At 38.1% G+C, this 27348-nt stretch overlaps 1 protein-coding gene and 1 pseudogene across 1 annotated transcript in view; one reads left to right on the plus strand and one right to left on the minus strand.

The window, feature by feature from the left end:
• The window catches only part of LOC148676373 (uncharacterized), a 66613-nt pseudogene extending 57514 nt beyond the window's left edge, over nucleotides 1–9099 (plus strand).
• A 2464-nt stretch (nucleotides 9100–11563) lies between these two features.
• The window catches only part of LOC148676374 (uncharacterized), a 38498-nt gene continuing 22713 nt past the window's right edge, over nucleotides 11564–27348 (minus strand). Inside the window, exon 4 of the mRNA XM_088644324.1 lies at nucleotides 11564–11578. Within this exon, the coding sequence (XP_088500450.1) occupies nucleotides 11564–11578 (15 nt within the window). The remainder of the gene's footprint in view (nucleotides 11579–27348) is intronic.

The raw sequence follows: 27348 nt of genomic DNA on the forward strand, positions 1-27348 counted from the left end.
TCGATTGTACAAGCACTTGGAAACTGTCCAATCCCTAGTTCATCAGGCATTTTCTTTTACGCTGCGGGCATTCTCCCGGTCTGTGTCTTCTAGGATATAATGCCAGCGCTTTTTTGTTAAAATTGTGTTTCCAATAACGCCACAGCAAACTCTTGTTTTTATGTCCACTATAACAGATCTCCTTTGCTTTTAACCGAGGGTTTAATAATTTCCTAAAATGAAAATGATTTACTTTATTTCCCTCACGGGATCAATAAAAGTATCTATCATCTGTCTAAACTATGGGACAGAATTCTGGGGTCTCCCCATACCAGAGATTATGGTAGGGCTTCAGAATGGTGATTGGCTGACACCATCTGACACCCCTCTGATTGGAGAAAAAAGACGTGCTGGTTTGGTATAAATACTGTACCAGGAAGAGGATTTCTTTCTATTCAAAACGTGTATTTTAAAAGTTTAAGAAGTAAAAACCTTACAGCGTACACAGATTTCTAAACTGATCAGGATCGTTATCTTTGTCTTATGCATAATAATGTTCACCGCTCTGTCCAGCAAATTAATAATAAACTTTATTTTATATAGCGTTTTAAACGAATAAGTAATTAGATTGCTCATAAACCTAATCACTTGCTTTTTTTTTTATTTAGGCTCAGATTTCAACTATAGATCGTATTATTAATAACCATAATAACAACCAACCAACAAAAACAACCATATAAACATAATACCAACCAAAAACATAGATAACAACCACAATACAAAATCAAATAATCAAACCATTTTACTCTCGCAAAGTCCTCCAATTATCATAATCCCGCCCCTTATGCAAAACCAAACCTTCCTCCCATCCCAGTTTATCCTGTTTATCATAAACAAAATCCACCTCAATTTTCAACATAAAGCATTACACAAAATCAATACCTCAACACTCCATACTCAACAACGATAATTCACAGCCAGAACATGTAACTACACATTCCCAAACAGACCTAATTTCCATAGCCCCACCCCTTATGCAAAACCAACATCCCTCCCTTGTTCTCTCTCTCCCCTGGCGGTTGTAATTGTTTTTATTTTCAAATAAATTTTAGCAAAGTCATGTATTTTAAAAATCTTAAGATTTTTATATTTATGTCTTTATTTAGTGGTTTCATTAGTGACAAAGGCTAAACTTTCTTGGAAAAATGTCTTTTATGTAAACCATGTTTGCTATTAATTCATTCAGGGCTAAAATATGCTCATTGTCTTCTAATGAAAGAAGGGTTCCTTTCGCCGTAGTCGGGAGCCTAGCCTTTAACTAGTAAGTACTGTATTTACTGGGTTTTTGAGGGGGGGGGGGGTGTCGCTGGAAATCTCGCCTCCTACTTTGAAAATACCCGTGAAACCGGTTCAATTCGTCACAGCCAGCACTCCTGCAGAGAGTTGGGTTGTACTTGCAGTGTATACAGTACACGCGTTATGCTCTTCGTTAATGTCTGTGAAGTTTTATTTAATCTCTGAGCCATACTGATTCTTCTGGAAGCCAGTTTCCGCCAGGGAGTAAAAAAAAAAACACTATGGTATTCTCTCCAATGCAGTGCAGTTAAAAACATACCTCTGATGCTGCTCCTAAATGAATATCGTTTATGACCATCAGAAGCTTTATGCTCCTTTTCTTTTTTCCAGTGGATTGAACAGGGAGAGGCATTTCATGATGTACTTTTCACTGATGAAACAACAGTGGCTCTGGAACAGTTTTCAACCAAGTCGTTTTATAAAAAGGGGAGATATGTACACGTTACTGAAGCTAAAAGTTTAGCCTTTGTCACTAATGTAACCACTAAATGAAGACATATAGAAATCCCTACGTTACAGACTGTATATGGCTGGTATTGGTAGTTTAAAGAAAAAATACACACCAGTATTCCACTTTCTCCCTAAACATTTTAAGCATCAGAGTCTTACATGTGGTTATTTCGGAAACGTTTGTACGTGCTCCTTCTGACCATGTTACTGTTTACTGTTACTGACCATATTAAGTTTAAGTTTAAGTGCCTGTGGGCACTTTTCCTGTCCGTGGGAGGTGGACCGTCTTTCATTAGAAGGTTAGTCTGTTCTACTCTGAGAATGTAGAGGGGGTGGAAAGTGCCCGTGGTCATTTAATTAGTATTAAAATTCACACTGATTCCCTTGCGAAGATACGGACATAGGAATATTCATGCGTGGTCAAAAAATGGCATAAAAACGACAAAGTGAAGGCTGTGAAAACATTCACAATGTACTTTATACACAAAGCAAATATACCCCCCCCCTCTCTCAATTCAATTCAAGCTGCTTTATTAGCATGACAGATGGGTACAATCAGTGTTGGGTATTTACTTTGCTTTGAGATGCCACTTTTAAAGGTGATATATAAAATCAAGGCTTTAACTTGCTTTAACTCCGCAAGTCAGAGTTCTTGTGTCTGTCCTATCCGAACCAGAAAGTATTACAAGATGTATCTTTATAGCAGGTGGTCTACAGCTTTTTAGTATAGATTACACTTTTCTAAAATGTATTTAAAAAATAAAAACGATTACAATCTAATCTTTGCACGTTTGATCCCAAAATAAATCTAAACGGGGAGAAAGCTATGCTGAAAGTTTATTAAGATACTTAGAAGACAAAGATATCAATTTATGTTGCATTTGTCTGATTGTGAATCAAAAAACACATATATTTAAACCCGCATTTGCGATTTAAATCAAAACGTTATTTAAATCAATATAAATGTTTATATTGTAACGCCTATGTGACTATTCATTGTTATTAATAACACTGCATCACACAGCTGCCAGCGCACCTCACCGTGCCAGGCCACCACAGCGTCACACCACACAGCTGCCAGCACACCTCACCGTGCCAGGCCACCACTGCATCACCCAGCTGCCAGCGCACCTCACCGTGTCAGGCCACCACTGCGTCACACATATTTCAGCGCCATATATTTCATGGATATTAGGGAATATAATGGATGGATATCTTAGTTATCTTTCTAGTTCAAAGGTTTGCATGCATAATTTAAATTTGAAAGCCACTGAGACATCAGGTACTACTGTTGTATTTATGAAAAAGAAACAAAACAAAAAACATACTAACAACTGTGCCATCCTACTCCTTAGTTAATACATTTTATTATTCATAAACAGTTAACATTGTTAGCAAAATATTTTGAATTATATTTAACCCTATTTTTTCTTTAGTTTTGTATTTAACTTATTATATGATAGTCAGACTTAATGTATATTTGAACAATGAAAATATATTTTTACAAGATTTTACATTAAGCACTTAAAATTAATATGGTTAATAATAGTAAACTGTAACATGTTGTAACAAGATCGGTTAAACTGCGAAGAAAATGCTTTCAGAGAAAATGTTTCAGGTGTGAAGAACATAGATCTCCAATGCAATTTCAACCAAACCTGTTCACACACACCCTGCCCCCACTACCATTAGAATATACACAAACATTTTAGCGTTTCATTCTGAGCAGAAGACCCTCACACCTGAAGAGTGCTGGCTGTGACGAATTAAAACGGTTTTACAGGTTTCAATCACAGACCATGTGACATTGGACTCAGTAAACTACAGTAACACCGTATTTGATAACGCTATAAAAACGCTATAAAATAATGTGACTTGTCACAGAACAAGTTTACAGCACAGTACAAAAATAAATGCTGACCATGACTTTAGAAGCATAAATTGCCTTACACTCAATTTAAACACAAGCTGTCTTTAGCCCTCTAAGCTGGTTCATACAGAAATGTAGAGATCCAGGCTCAGAACACACAGCTTCATTAGCGAATACATACAGATGCAGCCATTCAAAATGGGTGAGGTATTTCGCGGCATACCCCGGTGGGCGTGTCACAGTATCACGCAGTATCACGCGTGTCACGTGTGTCACGTGACTAGCTATCCGGCGTCGCCTTGTAAAACCGCCAGGGGGAGCTTAACCTCTCATGTACAGCATTTGAGCCTTTAATTTTGAACTGTGTATTACAGCATGTTAATCATCAGTCATTAAAATGTTGGTATATATTATGAAAGCAAGATTGCTCAGTTGGACAGAAGTACACAACCTACCTTTATCAGAAATATTTATGCATCAAAGCCTTTACTGAAGATATTACTAATAGTATTAATAATGGATGACTTTGGACAAGCTGTATACTCAAAGTATAATTTCTTTAGCACATTTGTACAAGCACTTGGAATCTGTCCAAGCCATACTTTGTCAGGCATTTTGTTTTACTTCAACGGGGCAAAAAAACTTCCTTGCTTTTAACAGGGCGTTTCATAATTTCTAGCTACGAAAATGATTTAAAATGCGACACCTATCATTCAACTAGAGCTTAAAATATCACAAGGAAAAATACACACCGGTATTCCATTTCTCCCTAAACATTGTAAGCTTCGAAGTCTTTAACTAACGTGATACCGGAGTCAACAAGCATACTTTTAGAATTTGATTAAAAGGGAATATAATATGGAATCGCGTATCTAAAGAATTTAATAATGGTATGATTATATCCGTGTACTGCGGCAGGACTGTGTAAGGCTGTTTCGCCTACCTGATCATGCGAGCTGTCTTGTAGCCTACTGGTCTAGGTGCGTGACTATCAACTGGCAGGTTGTGTGTTTGAATCCAGCTGGTGCTGGACTTTTATTTTAACAAACATTTCTTCGAAAAAATAGGTAAGCGATATTATGGACAATCAATTGACTTTTATATTTCAAAATATCGCAACATGATCGATATTTGCGATATTTTGAATATATCTTCCCTTCTGACAGCGGTTCCTGCTTCTATTGTGTGTGTGTGTGCAAAAGTAAATTTTTATAGAGAAATGGAGGCTGGACAGTATGCGTTACAATATAAACATTTATATTGATTTAAATCGTGTTCTGATTTAAATCGCAAACGCGTGTTTAATTATGTGTTTTTTAATCATGATCAGGCTAATGCATTTCTACATTTTCTGTATGAACCAGCTTAGAGGTTCATACAGAAAGACAGCTTGTGTTTAAATTGAGTGTAAGGTAATTTATGCTTCTAAAGTCATGGTCAGTATTGTTGTACTGTGCTGTACTGTGTCACATTATTTTATAGCGTTTTTATTGCGTTATTAAATCCGGTGGCGCTGTGTTAGTTTCCTGACTCACATTATTTATACTGCGACACTGATCATTCATCTCTAAATAAACTTTATTTTTTATAGCGTTTTAAGCGAATAGGTAATTAGATTGCTCATAAACCTAATCACTTTTTCTACATAAACACAGCGTGATTGCTCTCTGAAAATGCTTTTCCTTTATTTTTAAAGTAGGCTCAGATTTCAACTATAGATCGTATTATTATAAACTTTCTTGGAAAAATGTATTTTATGTAAACCATGTTTGCTATTAATTCATTTAGGGCTAAAATACGTTCATTGTCTTCTAATCGAGTCGAGTTGACATTGGAAGCCTGCCACACCCGGACCATTAAACCAACGCATTAGCACGTCAAAGCCCATTGAGCCAGTATTGGCTTTAGTATCCCCCCCTTCTCCCCTCAATTCAATTCAATTCAAGGTGTTTTATTTGCATGACAGATGGGTACAAGCAGTGTTGGGTACTGTATGTATATTGTAACGCTTACGGCAGACAGGCACTGTGTAGGAGCCGATGCACCAGAGCAGCGCCTGCAATTTTTATATTTATAACTTAGTTTTTAAAATTAGTCAAGCAATACGAAGCATCTCCTTTTACTTAGTGCCTGAGCATACTGCAACGCGTGTGAAGCCCATAAACGATATTAATTTTGGAACTTAAACATACAGTATATGGCTGGTCTCGGTACTTTAAAAAAAACATACACACCAGTATTCCATTTCTCCCTAAACATTTTAAGCATCGAAGTCTTTAACTAACGCGATACCGGAGTCAACAAGCATACTTTTAGAATTTGATTAAAAGGGAATATAATATGGAATCGCGTATCTCCAGAATTTAAAGACCAGACAATCGCAAACTCGTTTTCAATAAAATTATTTTATTCATTCAGCAGTTTGTGAGAGGGACATCCAGCAGGGAGAGACACACACACCGGTTTTCATTGACAACATTGTTTTTTTTTCAATTCCTCTTGTCTAACAGGAATGTTTTGTTTGTGGACAGACTGTTAGACAAGAGGAAAAGACCGCCTCCTCCTACGAAGCATTTCGTTGATCCGATCACGAATTCTTTTCCAGTCGTATGCAGCAAGGGTTGAGAATCTCCAATTCACCATCGTACTAATGGTTTCCCGGAGATTGGGTTAAAAAAAAACAAAAAACATACTAACAACTGTGCCATCCTACTCCTTAGTTAATACATTTTATTATTCATAAACAGTTAACATTGTTAGCAAAATATTTTGAATTATATTTAACCCTATTTTTTCTTTAGTTTTGTATTTAACTTATTATATGATAGTCAGACTTAATGTATATTTGAACAATGAAAATATATTTTTACAAGATTTTACATTAAGCACTTAAAATTAATATGGTTAATAATAGTAAACTGTAACATGCTGTAACAAGATCGGTTAAACTGCGAAGAAAATGCTTTCAGAGAAAATGTTTCAACCAAACCTGTTCCCACACACCCCGCCCCCACTACCATTAGAATATACACAAACATTTTAGCGTTTCATTCTGAGCAGAAGACCCTCACACCTGAAGAGTGCTGGCTGTGACGAATTAAACCGGTTTTACAGGTTTCAATCACAGACCATGTGACATGGGACTCAGTAAACTACAGTAACACCGTATTTGATAACGCTTTAAAAACGCTATAAAATAATGTGACTTGGCACAGAACACGTTAACAGCACAGTACAAAGATAAATGCTGACCATGACTTTATAAGCATAAATTGCCTTACACTCAATTTAAACACAAGCTGTCTTTAGCCCTCTAAGCTGGTTCATACAGAAATGTAGAGATCTAGGTTCAGAACACACAGCTTCATTAGCGAATACATATGCAGGACAACTAGAGAAGACGTTTTACAGAGGATGGATTTTTAGAAACATCCCATCAGACATCCCATCATATTCACAACGTGAAATCTAGAAATTAATATTACGTAACCAAAATCCGCAATATGGAAACAGAACCTGTGTAATTGTTGATAGATGATGTACTCGTAACATTTTTTCAAGACGAACTACAACATTTAAAAAATGACTTGTATGTACTTGATATCTCTAATCAATCCACGGGTCCCAGCACAAAACGAAACTAAAACGCATACCGTTTCGCGCTTCTTATTAGTTGCTCAAAAGTAATTTGACCGTATGAAATGCATAATATAAACCTAGAAACATATACGTGAGCAGTACTTAAGCACTGTAGTATCGGTGTTAAGACATACCTCTCAAATACTGTAAATCAAGTTAAAAATATCTCAAGACCGATTCTGGTCATAATGAAACCATGTTTCGTGTATGTTTTCTTTAAAGTACCGAGACCAGCCATATACTGTATGTTTATGTTCCAAAATTAATATCGTTTATGGCCTTCACACGCGTTACAGTATGCTCCTATTTTTTTATGCTCAGCTACTAAGATTTCCCTTCAGTGGTAAAATTAGATATGAATATTCAATACTTAAACGGGCACAGTTAAGACATTAAATATACATGTACATACTGTATACAGTACAGTTTGCTTACGGTAATATGTTTATGTTATGCGATTAAAAAATAAAAATGAAAAGTCCAGCACCAGCTGGATTTGAACACTCAACCTGCCAGTTGGTAGTCACGCACCTAGACCAGTAGGCTACAAGACAGCTCACATGAACGGGCAGGCGAAACAGCCCTACACAGCCGTGCCGCAGTACACGGATATAATCATACCGTTATTAAATTCTTGAGATACGCGATTCCATATTATATTCCCTTTTAATCAAATTCTAAAAGTATGCTTGTTGAGCTTACAATGTTTAGGGAGAAATGGAATACTGGTGTGTATTTTTTTCTTTAAAGTGCCGATTCCTGGAACACCCCTCTGAAGTGGTTCCATAAGAAAAGAAAGCGTTGATAAATACAAGTGTCTTTTAATACACTCTTTGCTGTGCTCTTGAGGATCCTTGTGATATTTTAAGCTCTAGTTGAATGATAGGTGTTGCATTTTAAATCATTTTCGTAGTTAGAAATTATGAAACGCCCTGTTAAAAGCAAGGAAGTTTTTATGCCGTTGAAGTAAAACAAAATGCCTGACAAAGTATGGCTTGGACAGATTCCAAGTGCTTGTACAAATGTTCTAAAGAAATTATACTTTGAGTATACAGCTTGTCCAAAGTCATCCATTATTAATACTATTAGTAATATCTTCAGTAAAGGCTTTGATGCATAAATATTTCTGATAAAGGTAGGTTGTGTACTTTTGTCCAACTGAGCAATCTTGCTTTCATAAAATATACCAACATTTTAATGACTGATGATTAACATGCTGTAATACACAGTTCAAAATTAAAGGCTCAAATGCTGTACATGAGAGGTTAAGCTCCCCCTGGCGGTTTTACAAGGCGACGCCGGATAGTTAGTCACGTGACACACGTGAACCATGTGATACCCCGGTGGGCGTGTCGCGGTATGCCGCGAAATACCTCACCCATTTTGAATGGCTGCATCTGTACATTACATGAGTATTATATTGCCTCAATAGGAATGACACAATAATTCTAAATTACCCTCTCAATTACAATAGTCTTAGCTGTTCCTTATAGAAGCAATAAACACTACGCACAGATAAAGTATGTGTTTTTTCATTTGATAAAAAGGGGTAAGAGTCACAACCTTCTTCCTACCTCTAGAACGCACTCCACCATTCTGTCATGTTCCTTGCTTCCCTATGCCTGTTCATGTGCCTCCGGTGCGTCTGGTGGAGGTTTGCTATTTATTTCCGGTCTGTCCTGTCCTCCACGCTGAGCATTGGGATCCGTTGTCGAGAGGTTTACCTCACCAAGTCGCCCCATGTCCGCGACCCGAGGGTCTATGTTTCGTCCCCGACTCCACTCGATACCTTGAGCCTGGAGTGAACCCTGGAGTGTTCCATTCCTGCCGCTTCGCATAGGATCTTCTTGTTCTGCCTGTCTCTCTCCACGGCTAACATCCGGCTTCCGTGACAGTAAGAAGGTAAATCTTCAGTGTTAAATATGTAAACACTGAATTGCATCATAAAATGATAAGAATATTATTGCTTCTGCTCAAATATTATTTTTAAAGAGCCACAATCACTGTCTTAAAGAAAGAAAAGTATAAATGCGCATTGATTTTCCCTCTGTTATTTGTACAGTTCTTGCATCACATTAAAGTATCTCTATGGACAGATCAAAACACTATATTTAAGATATGTCATATACGCTTTGTTGCAAATAGTAAGGCTTCACAAAGAATCAAGTCTGTTTAACTCTATTTGTAATCCAGCATTCTTAAAATAATGGAAAACAAACTGTTAGCACACAAAGTACTAAATATTTATTTCTGTTTTGGGACTTTTCATTTTCTTAATCGGTCACATTTTGACTAGTTTGTGACGCACATATGAGTACTTTCTACTGTATTAGTATTATGCACATTAGTAACACAGGATTGCTTAAATCAACAAGTGACATATTAAAATGAACAACCTAAAATAGTTTTTTTTACAGAATGGAAAATCAAATAGAAATCAAAAGGTTATAAAAGTGCTTTTGTAATACAAAAAACACTACATCAAGTGCAGTGGAGAGAAAATACCCCAGTGTTTATTTATTTCTCTTTTCAGAATCAGACTTTTAAAACCTTTCAGGTGAAGACACTTATACAGGGAGATGATGAAGTCCAAATATTTTTAAATTAGAACATTTCAGAGCCACAGAACGTATAGGAAGAGAAAAGAAAAAAAGCAATTTTAGAACAAAATTATTTATTACATTCTTATTTGCTTGCAATATAAGATTTGGAGCACTTTTAACAGAATAATGTAAATAACAAAAAAGGATGCCATTACACGAAAGTAAAATTGTAATCTTTTAAGCAGATTTAAGTAAAGAACAATTGGTGGTGCTTTATTTAAATGTTACTGCATAACAGCTTCATTATCACTTCATAGGTTCTACACAATATGCAACTTGCAAATGACAATCATATATAACACTTGGTATGATGCAATACTACAACAAATGTCATTTGAATGTCCCTTTGAATTATGCATTATCCATATGATTATAACATTGCAGCAACATTCAAATAAGTGTTACCAAACAATCTGATACATTGTGCTTTCATTTCCATGAAGCCTTAAGCATTCAGATTGAATTTCACAGGAGAAATCCCCCATTCACAATTTGAGCAATATATCACCACATCTAAACATTTCAGGGTGGAACATTTCTCAAGGTTAAAATCTGTCATAGTGCAGTAGGTTTATGTACAGCATGTGTCATTAAATCAAGGTAAAACCATTTAATAACAAGAAGAGACTAATAATCCCATTATTTTTTGTAAATGTTTTAACATGTTAAGAGCCCAAACTGCATTAGCTGACTGAAACTCATTTTAAAATGCAATGCCAAACAATCTATTAATCAAAATACTCATTAGGCATTAAAATAAACAGCATTCACTTTTTATGATAAGATCACTTTATTAGCCATATACAATTTCTTGCATTAGGAACTTGTGTTTTTCACATACCCCAGCTTTCTCTCCTTGAGACATACAGGCACACAGACAGGGAGACAGAAGCTTGGGGTCAGAGCTCAGGGTCAGCCATCTATACAGCACCCCAGGAGCAGCTGGGGTTGAGGGACTTGCTCAGGGGCCCTACAGAGTAGGATTCCTCTGCCAGCCGCAGGATTTGAACCAGCAACCTTCCAGCCACACTCTATCTTGATTTCAGAGTCAGGTTATAATACCAACTCTTGCAGCAATAATGGTCTGTGTACCCAAATCACCACTGCTACCAGACAAGCCTTCATTGGGAAGATCTATTCCACCTCTGTACATTTTACCTGTACTTACCTTATTAATCAGCAGATATCTCAGACCAGGGATGACAATGCTCCCTGCTCAGTCATTGAGTCTACTCTCTTGTCTCTTTGCTTCAAAAACATCTCCTGGATCACCCCTGTGTTTTGCTTGCCTTCCCATGTATCAACCCTGCCTGTTTGACCTAGCTTTGGTCCTATCCACAGCTTTGACCCCTGCCTGTGTCACCTTCATATTTGAATTGTGCTTTGGGTTATTTGCTTTGCTTCCAACTTCTTGCTGCAGCTTGCTCAGCAGGAGCCTGCACTTGGATTCAAGTCTCAAGAACACTGCTTACCACGTCCATTCACGGTTACATCTTTTCTGAAACTAATTCATAGCCCTGTTACATGTAGATTATCTCAATGCTGATACCCTACATTTTATGGAGATTTGAAGAAGCAAGCCAAACTTGAGTATTATTTTCCAGAATGCTCAGCTATGATATCTTTCTCTTGGAATGATCTGAGATGCAATTATTTTGTTTTTGCTTTAGATGGTGGAACCCTGAGAAATGAGAATTGCGTTATTAAGACCAGACTTTTCATTCACAGAATGAAAGGAATGGGAAAATGGGTGTGTGGGCACTAGGTGTAAAGGGCTGTATGGATTTTAATTGCATCAATGGGTGGGTAACACAACAGTATTGATGCAGTTTCATGCCCTATCCACTGCATTTCCTGCCTTAATCAACGGACCCTTTAAAGACCGATGCTGAAAAATTACCACACTATTCGGGCGTAATGTGTAGGGTTGCATACATGTTTGACTGAACCTTAATGGAGAGGAAGGTTCTAAGGAAGGTCCTAAGGAAGGACAAGGTGCAATTGAACAATGCATCATTACATCTGTGTACAGACATTTCCTGAACAAGCCCTGGGCAGTTAGCCCTGCCCACACCCAAAAACATCATAGGGGTGCTTTCATTCCCTGGGGGAGTCAAGAGCCCTTGTTAAGAAGGCTTGAGGAAAGCCCCAGCAGAGAAGGGAATTCAGAGAATGAATTGATGCAGGTTGAACCAGGAGAGACTCAGAAACCAGGGAGTAGAAGCAGCAGAAGAAAGGCTCAGCATCATCTTCTCCCCCCACTCTACCCAAAACTAATCTTGAAGACAGAAGAAGGGTAGGGGGAGGAACTCCTGGGACACATTGTTCACGACTCCAGTACAGAGGAGGATGCCTGAAATTTCACTGTCTCTTCACTATGGTGCTAGGAGGCACACAGGCAATGCCAGACTGTTTGTGTGGAAAAACAAGTTATGGTAACTGAAGTTCTTGGCCTGCTCTATGAGTAGATCATGTCATGTGCTCTTTGTATTGGGTAAGTGATCATAAGAATATTGTGTTGGTGGATAATGACTGGTGAGCTTTAAAGGAAACAGGACATTGGTACCTGAAATGGACTGGCAGTGGCAGGCCGACTTGGTGGACATGAGAGAGTACAGCGAGTTCAACGATGGTTTCTGTTACATTTAACATGTATAGACATGTTGTCTAAATACACCTGGGACATGCCACTGAAAACCAAGTCTGGAGAGGGCATGACAAGCATTTTCTGAAATATACTTCAAGAGGGTCGTACTCCTAAAAAGCTACAAACGGACGAGGGAAAATAATTTCTTAACAGGACCTTCCAAAATTTTCTCAAACGTGAGAATATTGAACATTTCATTACATTCAGAGATGTGAAGGCTAGTGTGATAGAGAGGTTTAACAGAACTATTAAAACAAAAATGTGAAGATACCTGACACACAAAAATACCTTTCGATATATCAACGTCCTAACTGATCTTATTTACTCTTATAATCATAGTTACCACACGACTATTAAACGAACCCCTGTTACGACTGACAACTCCCTTGAGGTGTGGAGAACTGTCTATGGTGAACACTTTAAAAGAAAACCGTCAAAGTTTTCATTTAATGTGGGTGATCATATGAGGGTGTCTTAAATAAAGGGAGTGTTTGAGAAGGGGTATGAACAGACCTTCACAGATGAAATTTTCATTGTCAAAGAGCGGACCACGGCTCTGAGACCCTATTACTAACCACAGTACTACGCAGGCGATGACATTAAGGGCTCATTCTATGCAGAAGAGCTACAGAAGATAAACCCCAATGCCGAGAGAGTATCGCATCCAAAAGATTTTAACAGCCAGGGGGTGTGGTAAAAACAAACTGCTTTTGGTAAAGTGGCACGCCTGGAGCAATAAATTAAATAATTGGGTAAAGGCTTCCAAGGTCAGAGACATATAGAGGTGCTGAAAAATGAACCCCATTGGCTTCTATGTTAAGTTGGCCAGTAATTCATCCTCAAAGATGTTTCCAAAGAACACCAGCGTGTGCTTCACAGAGCATCTAGCAAAGGCGATTGACCTGGACGGGAGCTGGGAAGTGGGTCTGGTTGAACTGCACTATCTGCATACGCTAAACACGTTTGATCAAGATGAAGATTTTCTGCACATCAACGATGAGATTGAGGCTATATGGATATGTACCGTACCTAGAGGGTACTACAGCAGCATCGATCAGCTCATGCATGAAATGAAGTTAACTAATGTAAGTTTTAAATACAACCCCATTAGCCGGTCTGTAAGGATTGCTGGTGATAAGGATTGCTTGTTATGCATGCACATGACCGTCTGGAGAGGGTGTTGGGTTTCAAATCGGGTGTCGGAACTGTAAAATCACCGCACTCCGTCGATATGACTGGTGGGTTTAACACTATGTATATATATACAGATATCATAGAACACCATTTAATAGGTGACGTCTACGCACAGCATTTGCGTTGTGTGCCCTTCAAAGGCGTGGATGGTGAATTCGTCACTGTATTGTATGACAAGCCCCATTATGTGCTGGTGAGCATTGACTATTTGAACACCATCACTATTGAAATAAAGACGGATCAAAACGAGCATGTGTCATTAGCATTTAGTAAAGTCATCGTCAAGCTGCATTTCAGACCTGTGAAAGTGACAAACATCTAAAAGGATGACGGTCATCAAGAGCTACAGGGATCCTTCTTTGCATACACACTACTACAAACAACTGGCTGGGTACGGATTACCAGGATTTTCCGGGCTACCAGATCAGTACGGCACTGGTATAGGGGGTATTTTCAGAGCACTATTTAGAAAAGGCATGCCTTTTCTGAAACGAGGGTTTGAAAAAGCTAAGATATGGCTTTTTATGGATATGGTAACTATATTGCTCACGCTTTTTAATATACATTTTGAGTCAAGTCATTTATCACAAACACACATACCCTTAGGCGAAAGAAAAAAAAATGTTACAAAGACAACCATGCGGGTCTTGGCATTATTGTTTGTCTTCTAGGTGTTTCTGTAGTTATCTTAGAGACCGGGGCGGCAGTCGACATCTCTACAGGGGGTTTTAAAGTTTTGACAGACGCTGCACACCCAAGCGGGGCAGACTTGAGTTTTTCAAGTAGCACTCGGTTACCAGCGTTGGTTTCGGCCATTGCCCCCATGAACACATCCCAACCTTTCAGCTTCCTACTGGCCGCAACTGATTGCTGTTGTGTGAGAGCTCTCGTACTGTACGTACACAGCGGTACCGCAGGTTGTACTATAGGGCGCAAATTCATGTGAGCCCAAAAGCCCTACATTAATGTGCAAAGGTAGTTATTGCATCTCTCTCTCTCTCTCTCTCTCTCTCTCTCTCTCTCTCTCTCTGTCTACATTGTAAAGAAACCGGTTTCACAAGTATTTTCAAAGTAGAATAAGGGCAAGTCCACCTCCCCGACTCACATGTTTTTTTAGAAAACAGATTCACAACGCAAAACTGTATCAGTCTTTTGTGTAAAAAAAAATCGGATTGAACACCATGGGTGCTGGTTTTAAGACACTGCTGAGCAAAGAATAGGAATTTTCCACCTGTCAGCTGTATTGTGTATATAGTTGACCCTCACCTGAATGAAATGCAGGTCAGAAATCAAACAAAGCTCTATTCCTTTGTTTTGTGGTCTGGGTAATTGGAGGCTATGCTGTTATGCTTCCTATGGTGATATACGGGTTTTTCACATGAAGCCATATTGAGCAGTATTTCTCCCATTGTGAGCGTGTGCACACAAGCGGTCCCCCTGGGTTCCAGTTAGTGCGTAATTATGCATCGATGAAAAACTGGAGGTTTAAAAAAAGAGAATTAGCTCACTGATAGTTTTATGTGGAGGCTGTGAACATTTTCGTCGTGGTGTATTTGGCTTGAAGGTTTTCTGTGTTTCCCTTCCAAAGATATGGACAGAAGAATATTCGAGCGTGGTCAAAAAAATGGCTTAAAAACGACATAGTGAAGGCTATGAAAACAGCCACATGTATTTTGTACGCACACTAAGTGTTTTCGTAGGAGTTATCGGGAAAAAGCTAGTCATGCCAATTGTAATTGTTTTTATTTTTAAAGACATTTTAGAAAAGTGTCATCTATACAAAAAAGTTGCATTTAATACCACTCGATATTAATATATTTACAGAGATAAGCTCTCTCAGATCAAACAGCAAGATCTCACACACTGGGACTGATCTGTGATCTGTGATGTGGTTGAGTGTGAATTGTGGTGCTCTAGCAGGCACAGTCTGTGTTGTCTTAAAACAAAATGGTTGAACAACTCTTAAGCATACTGTAGTTTTTGTTAACACAAGTTTATCAGTGAAAAGACCACGGGCATTTTTCTTCTCCCGTGCATTCTCAGAGTAAACTAGAATTTATTATTAGCACAATTTATTACAGTGCTAAATTTAATATTATTGATTACTAATAGTTTATGCTAACACCTAACTTTCTTAACGCCAGAAATACTGCTCAATACGGCTTTGTGCAAAAAACCCGTATATCACCATAGGAAGCATAACAGCTTAGCCTCCAATTACCCAGACCACAAAACAAAGGAATAAATGTTAAATGAAATGTTAAAAGAAAACTGAGGACTTAAAGAAAGGGTTTCAGAAATCAAACAAAGCTTTATTCCTTTCGCCCAAGTCAGGAGACATTAGAAGCTTGCCACACCCGGACTGTTACAGTAACGCATTAGCAAGTTAAAGCATTTACGTTGAAAACCAGGTAGTAATAATTGTTTTCTTCCTTGATGTTCTGATCTGCAAGGCAGCTAGGCCGCGGTGAATGTGGATTCTGTCTGGCATTGCCAGATTGTGAAAAATAAAAGTAGTTTATAAAACACGTTTGCGATTTTAATCAAGATGGGGGTAAGGGAGTCTTATCTATGACACTCTCCCTTATAAATGAATGTGAAACAAAACAAATACTAAAATTAAGATACAATCTACAGACATTCACAATATAGACATATCACAAAACATTTACATGTTGTGAATGTCTGTAGATTGTATCTTATTTTTAGTTTTTGGCCAGACCACAGCCAGGACCCGCCGGACCCCAGGACCCCCACGGCCCCATCCACACACACCCCCACAGCCCCATCCACACATACCCCTTCTCCCGCACCTCACCGTGCCCGGCCACAACTGCGTCACACCACACAGCTGCCAGCGCACCTCACTGTGCCAGGCCACCACTGTGTCACACAGCTGCCAGCACACTGCAACGTGCCCGGCCACCACTGCGTCACATAGCTGCCAGCGCACACTGCACAATTCCCGGCCACCACTGCATCACACCACACAGCTGCCAACGCTCCTCACCGTGCTCGGCTACCACTGCGTCATACCACACAGCTGCCAGCGCACCTCACCATGCCCAGATTTCGTGCACGAAAAACAATCCGGCCACAGAAGGGTTAAAAAGAAAATCAAACAGGCAGGGAGGAGGGCGGGTTGTGAATCTGTTACCAATCCTGGATGAACCGGTTAGAGCAGGGGTGGGGAACCTTTTTTCAGCCAAGGGCCATTTTGATATTTATAACATCATTCGCGGGCCATACAAAATTATCAATTTAAAAATGAGCCTGCTAAGTTTGGTCAAACATTTAATTAACTCACCCCTAATGTGATGGCTGGAACTGCCTCTCTTTGGTAAGGCATGTGATGTTAGCTGGTATTGATGATGTTGCTACTCGTAACTGCTTTTCCAGGTTTGCGTCGGTCAGTCTGGAGCCCAGTCGATCAAACAGCCACTTGCTATCATCGAGTTCCCTGACAGGTTTTCCCTTCACTTCCATGAACTGCTTGACTTCATCCCGCAGTTCGTAAAACACAGTGTGTTAACACTTTCGCAACGTGTACACTCCCAGCCTGTCTGGCAGTGACTGCCCTCTGACTCACCGCAATACAGGCAGACGGGCCGCGGGCAGCCGGCGAGAAGCATGCGTGTCTGTCCCGTCATGAACACGTATGTGTCCTGTCTATCCCGTAATGGACGTTCCTTGCTTGTCCCTCAAAATTAATGTTATTGTTATGATTCACTTTATATAAATTTATGTTCCTATGAAAAAAGCTCCTAGATTTATTGAATTTCAAGTACCGCCTGCGTAGGGCTGGGCGATATGGCCAAAAACATTATCACGATAAAACATTTCATATCGGTTGATATTGATAATTATCACGATAAATGTCAAATCATTATTTCTTTCAAGTTAAAAGGCAGATTTTTTTCTCCTGAGTGAAAGTTGAAGAAACCAGACAGTTAATTGGTGAATTAAACAACTATTTATTTTAAGAACACATCACTTGCCAAACAGCAGAAACATTACACAAATCTGTTAGCTGCCCAGTCTGCAACACGCACGCGCACTCGCGCAGTATTTTGTGCGCATGCGCGTATCATGTGTAAAGCATGAACATTTATCAAACTTTTATTAAAATTATATCAAGGAAAATTATATCGCGATAATTATTGTTATCGAATTATCGCCAGGCTCTACGCCTGCGGTTGCCTTGGCAGGGCCAGACACGGGCCGGACGTTCCCCACCCCTGGGTTAGAGGATAGGTGGATTTACACCTGTGAAAGGCGTTCCAATTTTAATGTGATACAGAAGACATCATTCACAAAAATGATCTTGTACAGTCTGTAAACTGAAAATGTATGAAGGAGATACGTTGCGTATCAACTCTTTTTACACATGGAAGAACATTCCAATGTTAAGCTATTAACTTTCAGCATAGTTTTCTCACCGTCTACATTTATTTTTCATACCATTGTGAAGCAAAGCAGGGGTGTATTGAACTTCCTCTTGGGATCAAACGTGGAAAGATTTGATTGTTTTTTTAAGTACATTTTAGAAAAGTGTAAATATACTAAAAAGCTGTATTTATTTATACCACTTGATAGTTACATTAATAGAGATAAGAATTCATTTGATACTTTTAGTTATTTTAAACTGTATTAAAGCATTGTACACATGCTCAAAAGAACGCAACGTTTCGGCTGTGAAGTCTTTTGGTGTGAGGGTCAGCTCAAAATGAAATGCTAAAATGTAACGTAGGCTCTGAACGGGTTCAACTATGATTTGGGCTTACTTGCCCTCACACCTGAAGAAGGATTCACAGCCGAAACGTTGCAGTATTGTATTGTAGTAAATCAATATATTGTAATGCATATAGCCTCCATTGCTTGTGAGAGCCGGCTTACCAGCATGGTGACGTCACTGCCCTTCCCTGTGTCTAGCAGGGACCGCAGCCACCAGGAGATTCCCCTTTGGCTCAAGAGGCTGGGTCCCTGTTGAGTGACACTGGAGATCCAGGTTTGAGTACCTGATGGTGGGGGGCTGACCTGATGTGGCAGTGGTGAGGGTGCCCATGTGAACCCTGTAGTGTTGCTAGTTTTTTATTTCTTTTTTAAAAACTAAAAAAATCTTTTCCCCAGCCTAAGAGGGGGTGTCTGCTCTCATTGACAGCTGACACTCCTCCATACACTCAAGTGAAAAGTTAATAACGCCAATGTAAACGTCGTATTTACAATTTGTTGATAATAAAAATGTTAAGTTCTCTAAAGCTTTCTCAGTCAAGTATGATAATTTACCTAGGGAGCTGTGTAAGCATGCGTAGGCAGCAAAAGATCAGCTAAACTGGGAAGATGGGACACCGAAGATATTATTAATAACCTTTTAAATCTGAAGGGAGATCTAAAGGGATCCACACGATAGAGGTTCCTGCTACTGGAGCAATTCAGAGGGAAAGACGGTGACTATTCGTTGTTGTGATATTTAGAAATATAAAAAAGTCAATTAATTGTCCATAATATTGCTATATTAGTTTTTCAAAGAAATGTTTGTTAAAAGAAAGCTCATGGTGATAGCTGCATTTGAACAGCTGACCTCTCGCTTATAAGTCAGGCACTTAAACCATCACGCCACTAACGCGGTCAAATGAGAAGTGCTGAAACAGCCGTACACATAACAATAGATACTGTATGTGTACAGTATATACTACTGTTTTGGCTACAGTACATGAATATACTGTAATTATATTGTTATTAATTTCTTTAAGTACGCGATTCCATATTATATTCCCTATTAATCTAAATTCTAAAAGAGCTTCTGTTTACTCCGGTATCAAGCGTATTCGCAGAAAAGCTTAAAACTAGAGAAAAAAATGTAAGAGAGTCAGGTTTCTCAGAATGCCTGAAGACATGTTGTCGGACCGAATGTGTTTTTTCAACTGAGTCTATGGTTGCGAGATCACCGACTTTTAGATTTTTTAAATACATAAGGGTACATCTGGGGGGAAAAGACCTGTTTGCAAGCGATAGTCATCTGGAGTGTCTGCATTTAAATCCACCAACAAGTGGCATTTTAGTAGCATCATCGAACGCTTCCAAAACAAATTTGGCTTTACCGGGGTACATCTGTCGGGACAGGGTTGTAATCTGTAGTTTATCTCTAGGGTTTTTAAACATCACCATGTACTTTGTATTTAACGCGATGGTTCTACTTTTCCGGCCTTGACAAAACACATTTTGGATGATATACATAATACTAAGGTTTCTGTGGTGTACAGATGCAGCCATTCAAAATGGGTGAGGTACTTCGCGGCATACCCCTGTGGGCGTGTCGCGGTATCACGCGGTATAACGTATCATTTGACGCTCTGCCGGAAACTATCCGGAGTCGCCTTGTAAAACCGCCAGGGGGAGCTTAACCTCTCATTTACAGCATTTGAGCCTTTAATTTTGAATCCTGGTGCTGGACTTTTCTTTTAACAAACATTTCTTCGAAAAAATAGGTAAGCGATATTATGGACAATCAACTGACAATCAACTGACTTTTATATTTCAAAATATCGCAACATGATCGATATTTGCGATATTTTGAACATATCTTCCCTTCTGACAGCGGTTCCTGCTTCTATTGTGTGTGTGTGTGTGCAACAGAGTAAATTTTTATAGAGAAATGGAGGCTGGACAGTATGCGTTACAATATAAACATTTATATTGATTTAAATCGTGTTCTGATTTAAATCGCAAACGCGTGTTTAATTATGTGTTTTTTAATCATAATCAGGCTAATGCATTTCTACATTTTCTGTATGAACCAGCTTAGAGGTTCATACAGAAAGACAGCTTGTGTTTAAATTGAGTGTAAGGTCATTTATGCTTCTAAAGTCATGGTCAGCATTTATTATTGTACTGTGCTGTAAACTTTTTCTGTGCCTAGTCACATTATTTTATAGCGTTTTTATTGCGTTATTAAATCCGGTGGCGCTGTGTGTTAGTTTCCTGACTCCCATTATTTAAACTGCGACACTGATCATTCATCTCTAAATAAACTTTATTTTAGATAGCGTTTTAAGCGAATAGGTAATTAGATTGCTCATAAACCTAATCGCTTTTTCTACATAAACACAGCGTGATTGCTCTCTGAAAATGCTTTTCCTTTATTTTTAAAGTAGGCTCAGATTTCAACTATAGATCGTATTATTATAAACTTTCTTGGAAAAATGTATTTTATGTAAACCATGTTTGCTATTAATTCATTTAGGGCTAAAATACGTTCATTGTCTTCCAATCGAGTCGAGTTGACATTGGAAGCCTGCCACACCCGGACTGTTAAACCAACGCATTAGCACGTCAAAGCCCATTGAGGGTATTGAGCCAGTATTGGCTTTAGTATTCCCCCCCTATCCCCTCAATTCAATTCAATTCAATTCAAGGTGTTTTATTTGCATGACAGATGGGTACAAGCAGTGTTGGGTATGTATATTGTAACGCTTACGGGAGACAGGCACTGTGTAAGAGCCGGCGCACCAGAGCAGCGCACCGAGGGACCGTCTGCATTTATAACTTAGTTTTTAAAATTAGTCAAGCAATATGAAGCATCTCCATTTACTTTTAAGTCCCTTAATACATTGAGCACAGCTTTCTCACCACTTAAGATTGCTTTTGATACCATCCTTACACAAAGCAGAAGGGAGATCTTAGTGCCTGAGCATAAAAAGAATAGGAGCATACTGCAACGCGTGTGAAGTCCATAAACGATATTAATTTTGGAACTTAAACATACAGTATACGGCTGGTCTCGGTATTTTAAAGAAAACATACACACCAGTATTCCATTTCTCCCTAAACACTTTAAGCATCGAAGTCTTTAACTAACGCGATACCGGAGTCAACAAGCATACTTTTAGAATTTGATTAAAAGGGAATATAATATGGAATCGCGTATCCCAAGAGAGGTGGAAAGGCTGTTTCCTTAAGCCAGCACTATAAAATGTTTCATTCTCAGTGAGATGCTGCCATTTCATAGTGGGTTTCTAACACTGTGTATAGTTCCATCCACACAGTGCCTTTACTTCCATCCATTTCTAATCTCTTTATCCAGTACAGAGGATTTGGAGCCTATCCCAGTAAGCGACGGACACAAGGCAGAATACACCCTGGACATAGCGCCAGTCCATCACAGGACAAACAGACACAAACACACACACACCAGGGCCAGTTTAAATCTAACCTCAGAACCTTTCTTTTCAGAAGACTTAGTGTCTGTATCTGCTTCATTTTCTAATTTTGGTAGCACCTCTAACTGCTTGTCTTTCTTATATGCATTTACTTTGTAATCTGTGGTCCTTTTATCTGTTTTTACATCTACTGTATTGCTTTGAGATGCCACCTTTAATGGTGATATATCAAATAAAGTTTTTTATTATTGCTATAGGGAAACATGATCAGATTTTCCCTGGTTCAGAAAAAAAGATCTAAAGTATACTAGTTTGTCACTCTTCTCATTCCCTTTGCTAAATGACTTTTCATACTAATCTGATCAATCTAACTGCCAGTTTTCTGTGCTTTCTCTATCCTGCTAGATTTGCAATTATTCTGAAAATTTTCATCTTGAAATAACTCATTTCTAAATACCTTTTTCACTGTTAACATCTTGCAGCAACTCTGCAACACAATATACACTCTGACAGTTCATCCTGCTACCAACATTAAATAAAACAAATCTTAAGATTTCTATATTTATGTCTTTATTTAGTGGTTTCATTAGTGACAAAGGCTAAACTTTCTTGGAAAAATGTCTTTTATGTGTTGTGGAAAAAACTGACTTGCTTTAACAAAATATGTTTACAAATCCTTTCACCTGGCATTTTCGTAGTTAGAAATTATGGAACGCTCTGTTAAAAGCAAGGGAGTTTTTATGTCCGTTGCAGTTCTTTTGCAACATGAATATAATTATATCGTTATTAATTTCTTGAGATACGCGATTCCATATTATATTCCCTTTTAATCAAATTCTAAAAGTATGCTTGTTGACTCCGGTATCGCGTTAGTTAAAGACTTCGATGCTTAAAATGTTTAGGGAGAAATGGAATACTGGTGTGTATGTTTTCTTTAAAGTACCGAGACCAGCCATATACTGTATGTTTAAGTTCCAAAATTAATATCGTTTATTAATATTACGCGTTGCAGTATGCTCCTATTCTTTTTATGCTCAGGCACTAAGTAAAAGGAGATGCTTCATATTGCTTGACTAATTTTAAAAACTAAGTTATAAATGCAGACGCTCCCTCGGTGCGCTGCTCAGGTGCGCTGGCTCTTACACAGTGTCTGTCTGCCGTAAGCGTTACAATATACATACCCAACACTGCATGTACCCATCTGTCATGCAAATAAAACACCTTGAATTGAATTGAATTGAGGGAAGAGGGGGGGAATACTAAAGCCAATACTGGCGACGTGCTAATGCGTTGGTTTAACAGTTCGGGTGTGGCAGGCTTCCAATGTCAACTCGACTCGATTGGAAGACAATGAACGTATTTTAGCCCTAAATGAATTAATAGCAAACATGGTTTACATAAAATACATTTTTCCAAGAAAGTTTATAATAATACGATCTATAGTTGAAATCTGAGCCTACTTTAAAAATAAAGGAAAAGCATTTTCAGAGAGCAATCACGCTGTGTTTATGTAGAAAAAGCGATTAGGTTTATGAGCAATCTAATTACCTATTCGCTTAAAACGGTATCTAAAATAAAGTTTATTTAGAGATGAATGATCAGTGTCGCAGTTTAAATAATGGGAGTCAGGAAACTAACACACAGCGCCACCGGATTTAATAACGCAATAAAAACGCTATAAAATAATGTGACTAGGCACAGAAAAAGTTTACAGCACAGTACAATAATAAATGCTGACCATGACTTTAGAAGCATAAATGACCTTACACTCAATTTAAACACAAGCTGTCTTTCTGTATGAACCTCTAAGCTGGTTCATACAGAAAATGTAGAAATGCATTAGCCTGATTATGATTAAAAAACATATAATTAAACACGCGTTTGCGATTTAAATCAGAACACGATTTAAATCAATATAAATGTTTATATTGTAACGCATACTGTCCAGCCTCCATTTCTCTATAAAAATTTACTCTGTTGCACACACACACACAATAGAGGCAGGAACCGCTGTCAGAAGGGAAGAAGGTGACTATTCATTGTTATCAAAAATGACTTAGAATCGATCATGTTGCGATATTTTGAAATATAAAAGTCAATTGATTGTCCATAATATCGCTATTCTATTTTTTCGAAGAAATGTTTGTTAAAAGAAAAGTCCAGCACCAGCTGGATTCGAACACACAACCTGTGCGTTGTTAGTCACGCACCTAGACCAGTAGGCTACAAGACAGCTCACATGAACAGGCAGGCGAAACAGCCCTACACAGCCCTGTCGCAGCACCCGAATATAATCATACCGTTATTAAATTCTTTAGATACGCGATTCCATATTATATTCCCTTTTAATCAAATTCGAAAAGTATGCTTGTTGAGTCCGGTATCACGTTAGTTAAAGACTTCGAAGCTTAAAATGTTTAGGGAGAAATGAAATACTGGTGTGTATTTTTTATTTAAAGTACCAAGACCAGCCATATACTGTATGTTTATGTTCCAAAATTAATATCGTTTATGGCCTTCACACGCGTTACAGTATGCTCCTATTCTTTTTATGCTCAGCTACTAAGATTTCCCTTCAGTGGTAAAATTCCATATAAATATTCAATGCTAAAACAGGCACAGTAAAGACATTTACTGTAAATCTTTCTACGACCGACCAACGGACCACGAGTGCCCCTGTCGGTCAACCAATCACGTACCGCGGTATTTTGCGTCATCGCGCGTCACGATGCGAGACGCCGTAGCCAATTACCTCCGGTTCGTGTCTGTACCGCGCACTTTGAATGGCTGCATCTGTACACAAAAATGTACATTAATCTGTGCATTTTGCCCGGTGAGTAATACATTCTGGGAAAGTTTTGGGAGAAGGTCTGCTGAGACTGATTGCCTTTGTTGAAAGTCTGTCTGGAGAATTTGTTTTTTATGAGTAAAGTTCTTTAAATTTGTTTTTATCATTACTATATATATATGACAGATAGCACTATGGCACAGTGGCTTGCATTGCTTCCTTGCAACGCTGGAGACCTGGGGTGCTATCTGGGTGCAGTTTGTGTGTTCTCCCTCTGTTTGCATGGATTTTTGCCAGATGCTTTGATTTCCTCCCACAATCCAAAGACATATTTATAGTTTAACTGACTTTTGGGAAAATTTACCCTGGTGTGAATGTGTTTGTGTCTGTCTGCTTTGTGATAGACTAGCGTCCCATCCAGTGTATATTCCCACCTTTGCTAGGATAGGCCGTGGTTCCCCTGTGACCCTGAATTGGATGAAGCGGTTTGGAAATGGATTTTGTCCATGGTTTTATGTTTGTGTTCCAGCTGTCTCTCATCTTGTGTTTGGAATTTTGCATTCACACAATAAACCTGTCCTCACACAGTTTTAATTAAGCTGCAAATAAAGTGCTAAAACCAATTTGCAGCGCTTCACCTTTACATAAGTTTAATAAAATAACAGCAGATTTGCCATCAGGTTTAGATGGTGCACTAAATGGTGCTAAGAATATTCAGCGAGGTGTGCATTTTTAATTAACTCTTTTTGTGAGAAACATGTGTTACTTAAGCATCTAGCAGAACTCGTACACTTGAAAAACATTAGAGGCTCAATAAAAAAGATATCCTTTCACTTATTTAAACAGTTAAAATTCCTGGTACTTCAAAACTCATGGTAACACTTAATTAAAGTGTAAGACATCTCTATGCACCATTTTTATTATGTGTCTTATTTATCATGAGAGATAACTCCATGTACATGAAAAGTAATTATATCCTCCTTTTTAAAGTATTTGAGTCTCAATCATACATTTTTTCAAATCCTGAAAGAAGAAATTATTTACACATCCACTGCAGAAATGTGCAGTGCACTCACTCTGTAAGACAGAAAAATCTGCTAAAGAAATGTATCTCAAAAATGCAAAATAGTAAAAAAATATTCACTCCTGTATGTCATATGTTTTTCACTAAACTGTTTTTTTTTTCATTTATATTTTGAGGGAAAAATACAGCAAATGTAGCAAATAATATCCAAAAATATATTATGTTTTTTTAATTTTGAAAGTTAAATTTAATGAGAGAAAGAAAATTCACCTATTATCTATAGCTTTCCTATGAATGTGCTCCTATGACTTTATAAGTATTGTAGTGTTCATTTGTCTAGGTACAGGTATCTTTGAAAAAACGTCATCCCATTATGTAATGCAGAGATTTGAATGCATTGAGTGACATTTGGAAATTAGCAGTGACCTAACTTGCAAACGTCATTAACATGCATAGAGTGAACTTTTTTTATAATAACAATGTATGCATTCTTTACATGAGATCTATATCATTATAACCATCTTAATCCAAATTGATTTTAAAGCCTCGGTTCATGCATCTTAAAGACTGTTATGCCCTTTTACCTTTAGATAATGCAGAAACGTACAGAGCATACTGTGTATTTACAATAAATTCTTGATGCATGGCATTCCTCAGCTCCAGATATATGGAGACACAAGGTTTTTTACTTTTCCTTCGCTTAAATGCTCTTAATGAGCTAATTGAAAAAAACAATTCAAACGTTAAGACAGGTGACCCCTTTATTCATGTCTTAAGGAAGTGATAATGTAAAACCCTTAAGACCTGTTGGACTGTGGCATTTAAATAATTGAAGCAAATTTCATACTTCAAAAAAACTTTGAACTATGATGTTCACAGAAAAATATAACAAGATAAAAAATAGGTTTCTCTTTTGTAAAAGATGTTTAGAATTATCTATGCTTTGCCTGGTCAAATTTCACTGTTCCCAAGGCAGCACATCTGATACCCAATCTACAGTATATATTCTTCAAAAGGGAATTTCCAAATTTTAGTTGTCCATTTTATCTGAAGTCACTGAAACATGGGGAGTAATGGGAAGAGTTGTTATAAATAAATAGCAAAATGCTGATCACATATCTTGCATCTCGACTTCATAGTTTCTGAAGACATTATGCTATTAATAACAACAGTGAAAAAAAAAAGTAAAATTTTTTACTTGTGGGATTTTGCTTAGAAATTAAAGCTTCCAGGTTATGTGTGTGTGTGGGGCGGGGTAAGCAATGGGTGCAGAGGATGGTATTGAAAAATAGCTGGAGGTCCTTTACATTGTGCTAAAGGCAATTAATTCTAAAGTACTGTAAAAAAGTAATGCATCAGGATCACTCTGCGTTCCTTGGTGCAATCAGACATTTCCACTCTCTTCAAAGTGAGAAGAACTGCAGTTCAGAGTGGGAAGGAAATCTGAATGTGCAGAAAGTGTCAGTTTACAGTGGTGATTAGATTTTCATCAGTCAGACAACAGCAAATGAATAGTATACACCAGGGGTTGACAACCTACAGCACACATGCCATTATTCGCATGGATAGGGATTTTTAATAGCATGTACATAAAAAATTTAATAACCCACAAAGAAATTATGCTAAAAAACAATAAAAA

The sequence above is a fragment of the Lepisosteus platostomus genome, chromosome 2 (genome assembly GCF_059453375.1).
Source record: "Lepisosteus platostomus isolate fLepPlt1 chromosome 2, fLepPlt1.hap1, whole genome shotgun sequence".
NCBI lineage: Eukaryota > Metazoa > Chordata > Actinopteri > Semionotiformes > Lepisosteidae > Lepisosteus > Lepisosteus platostomus.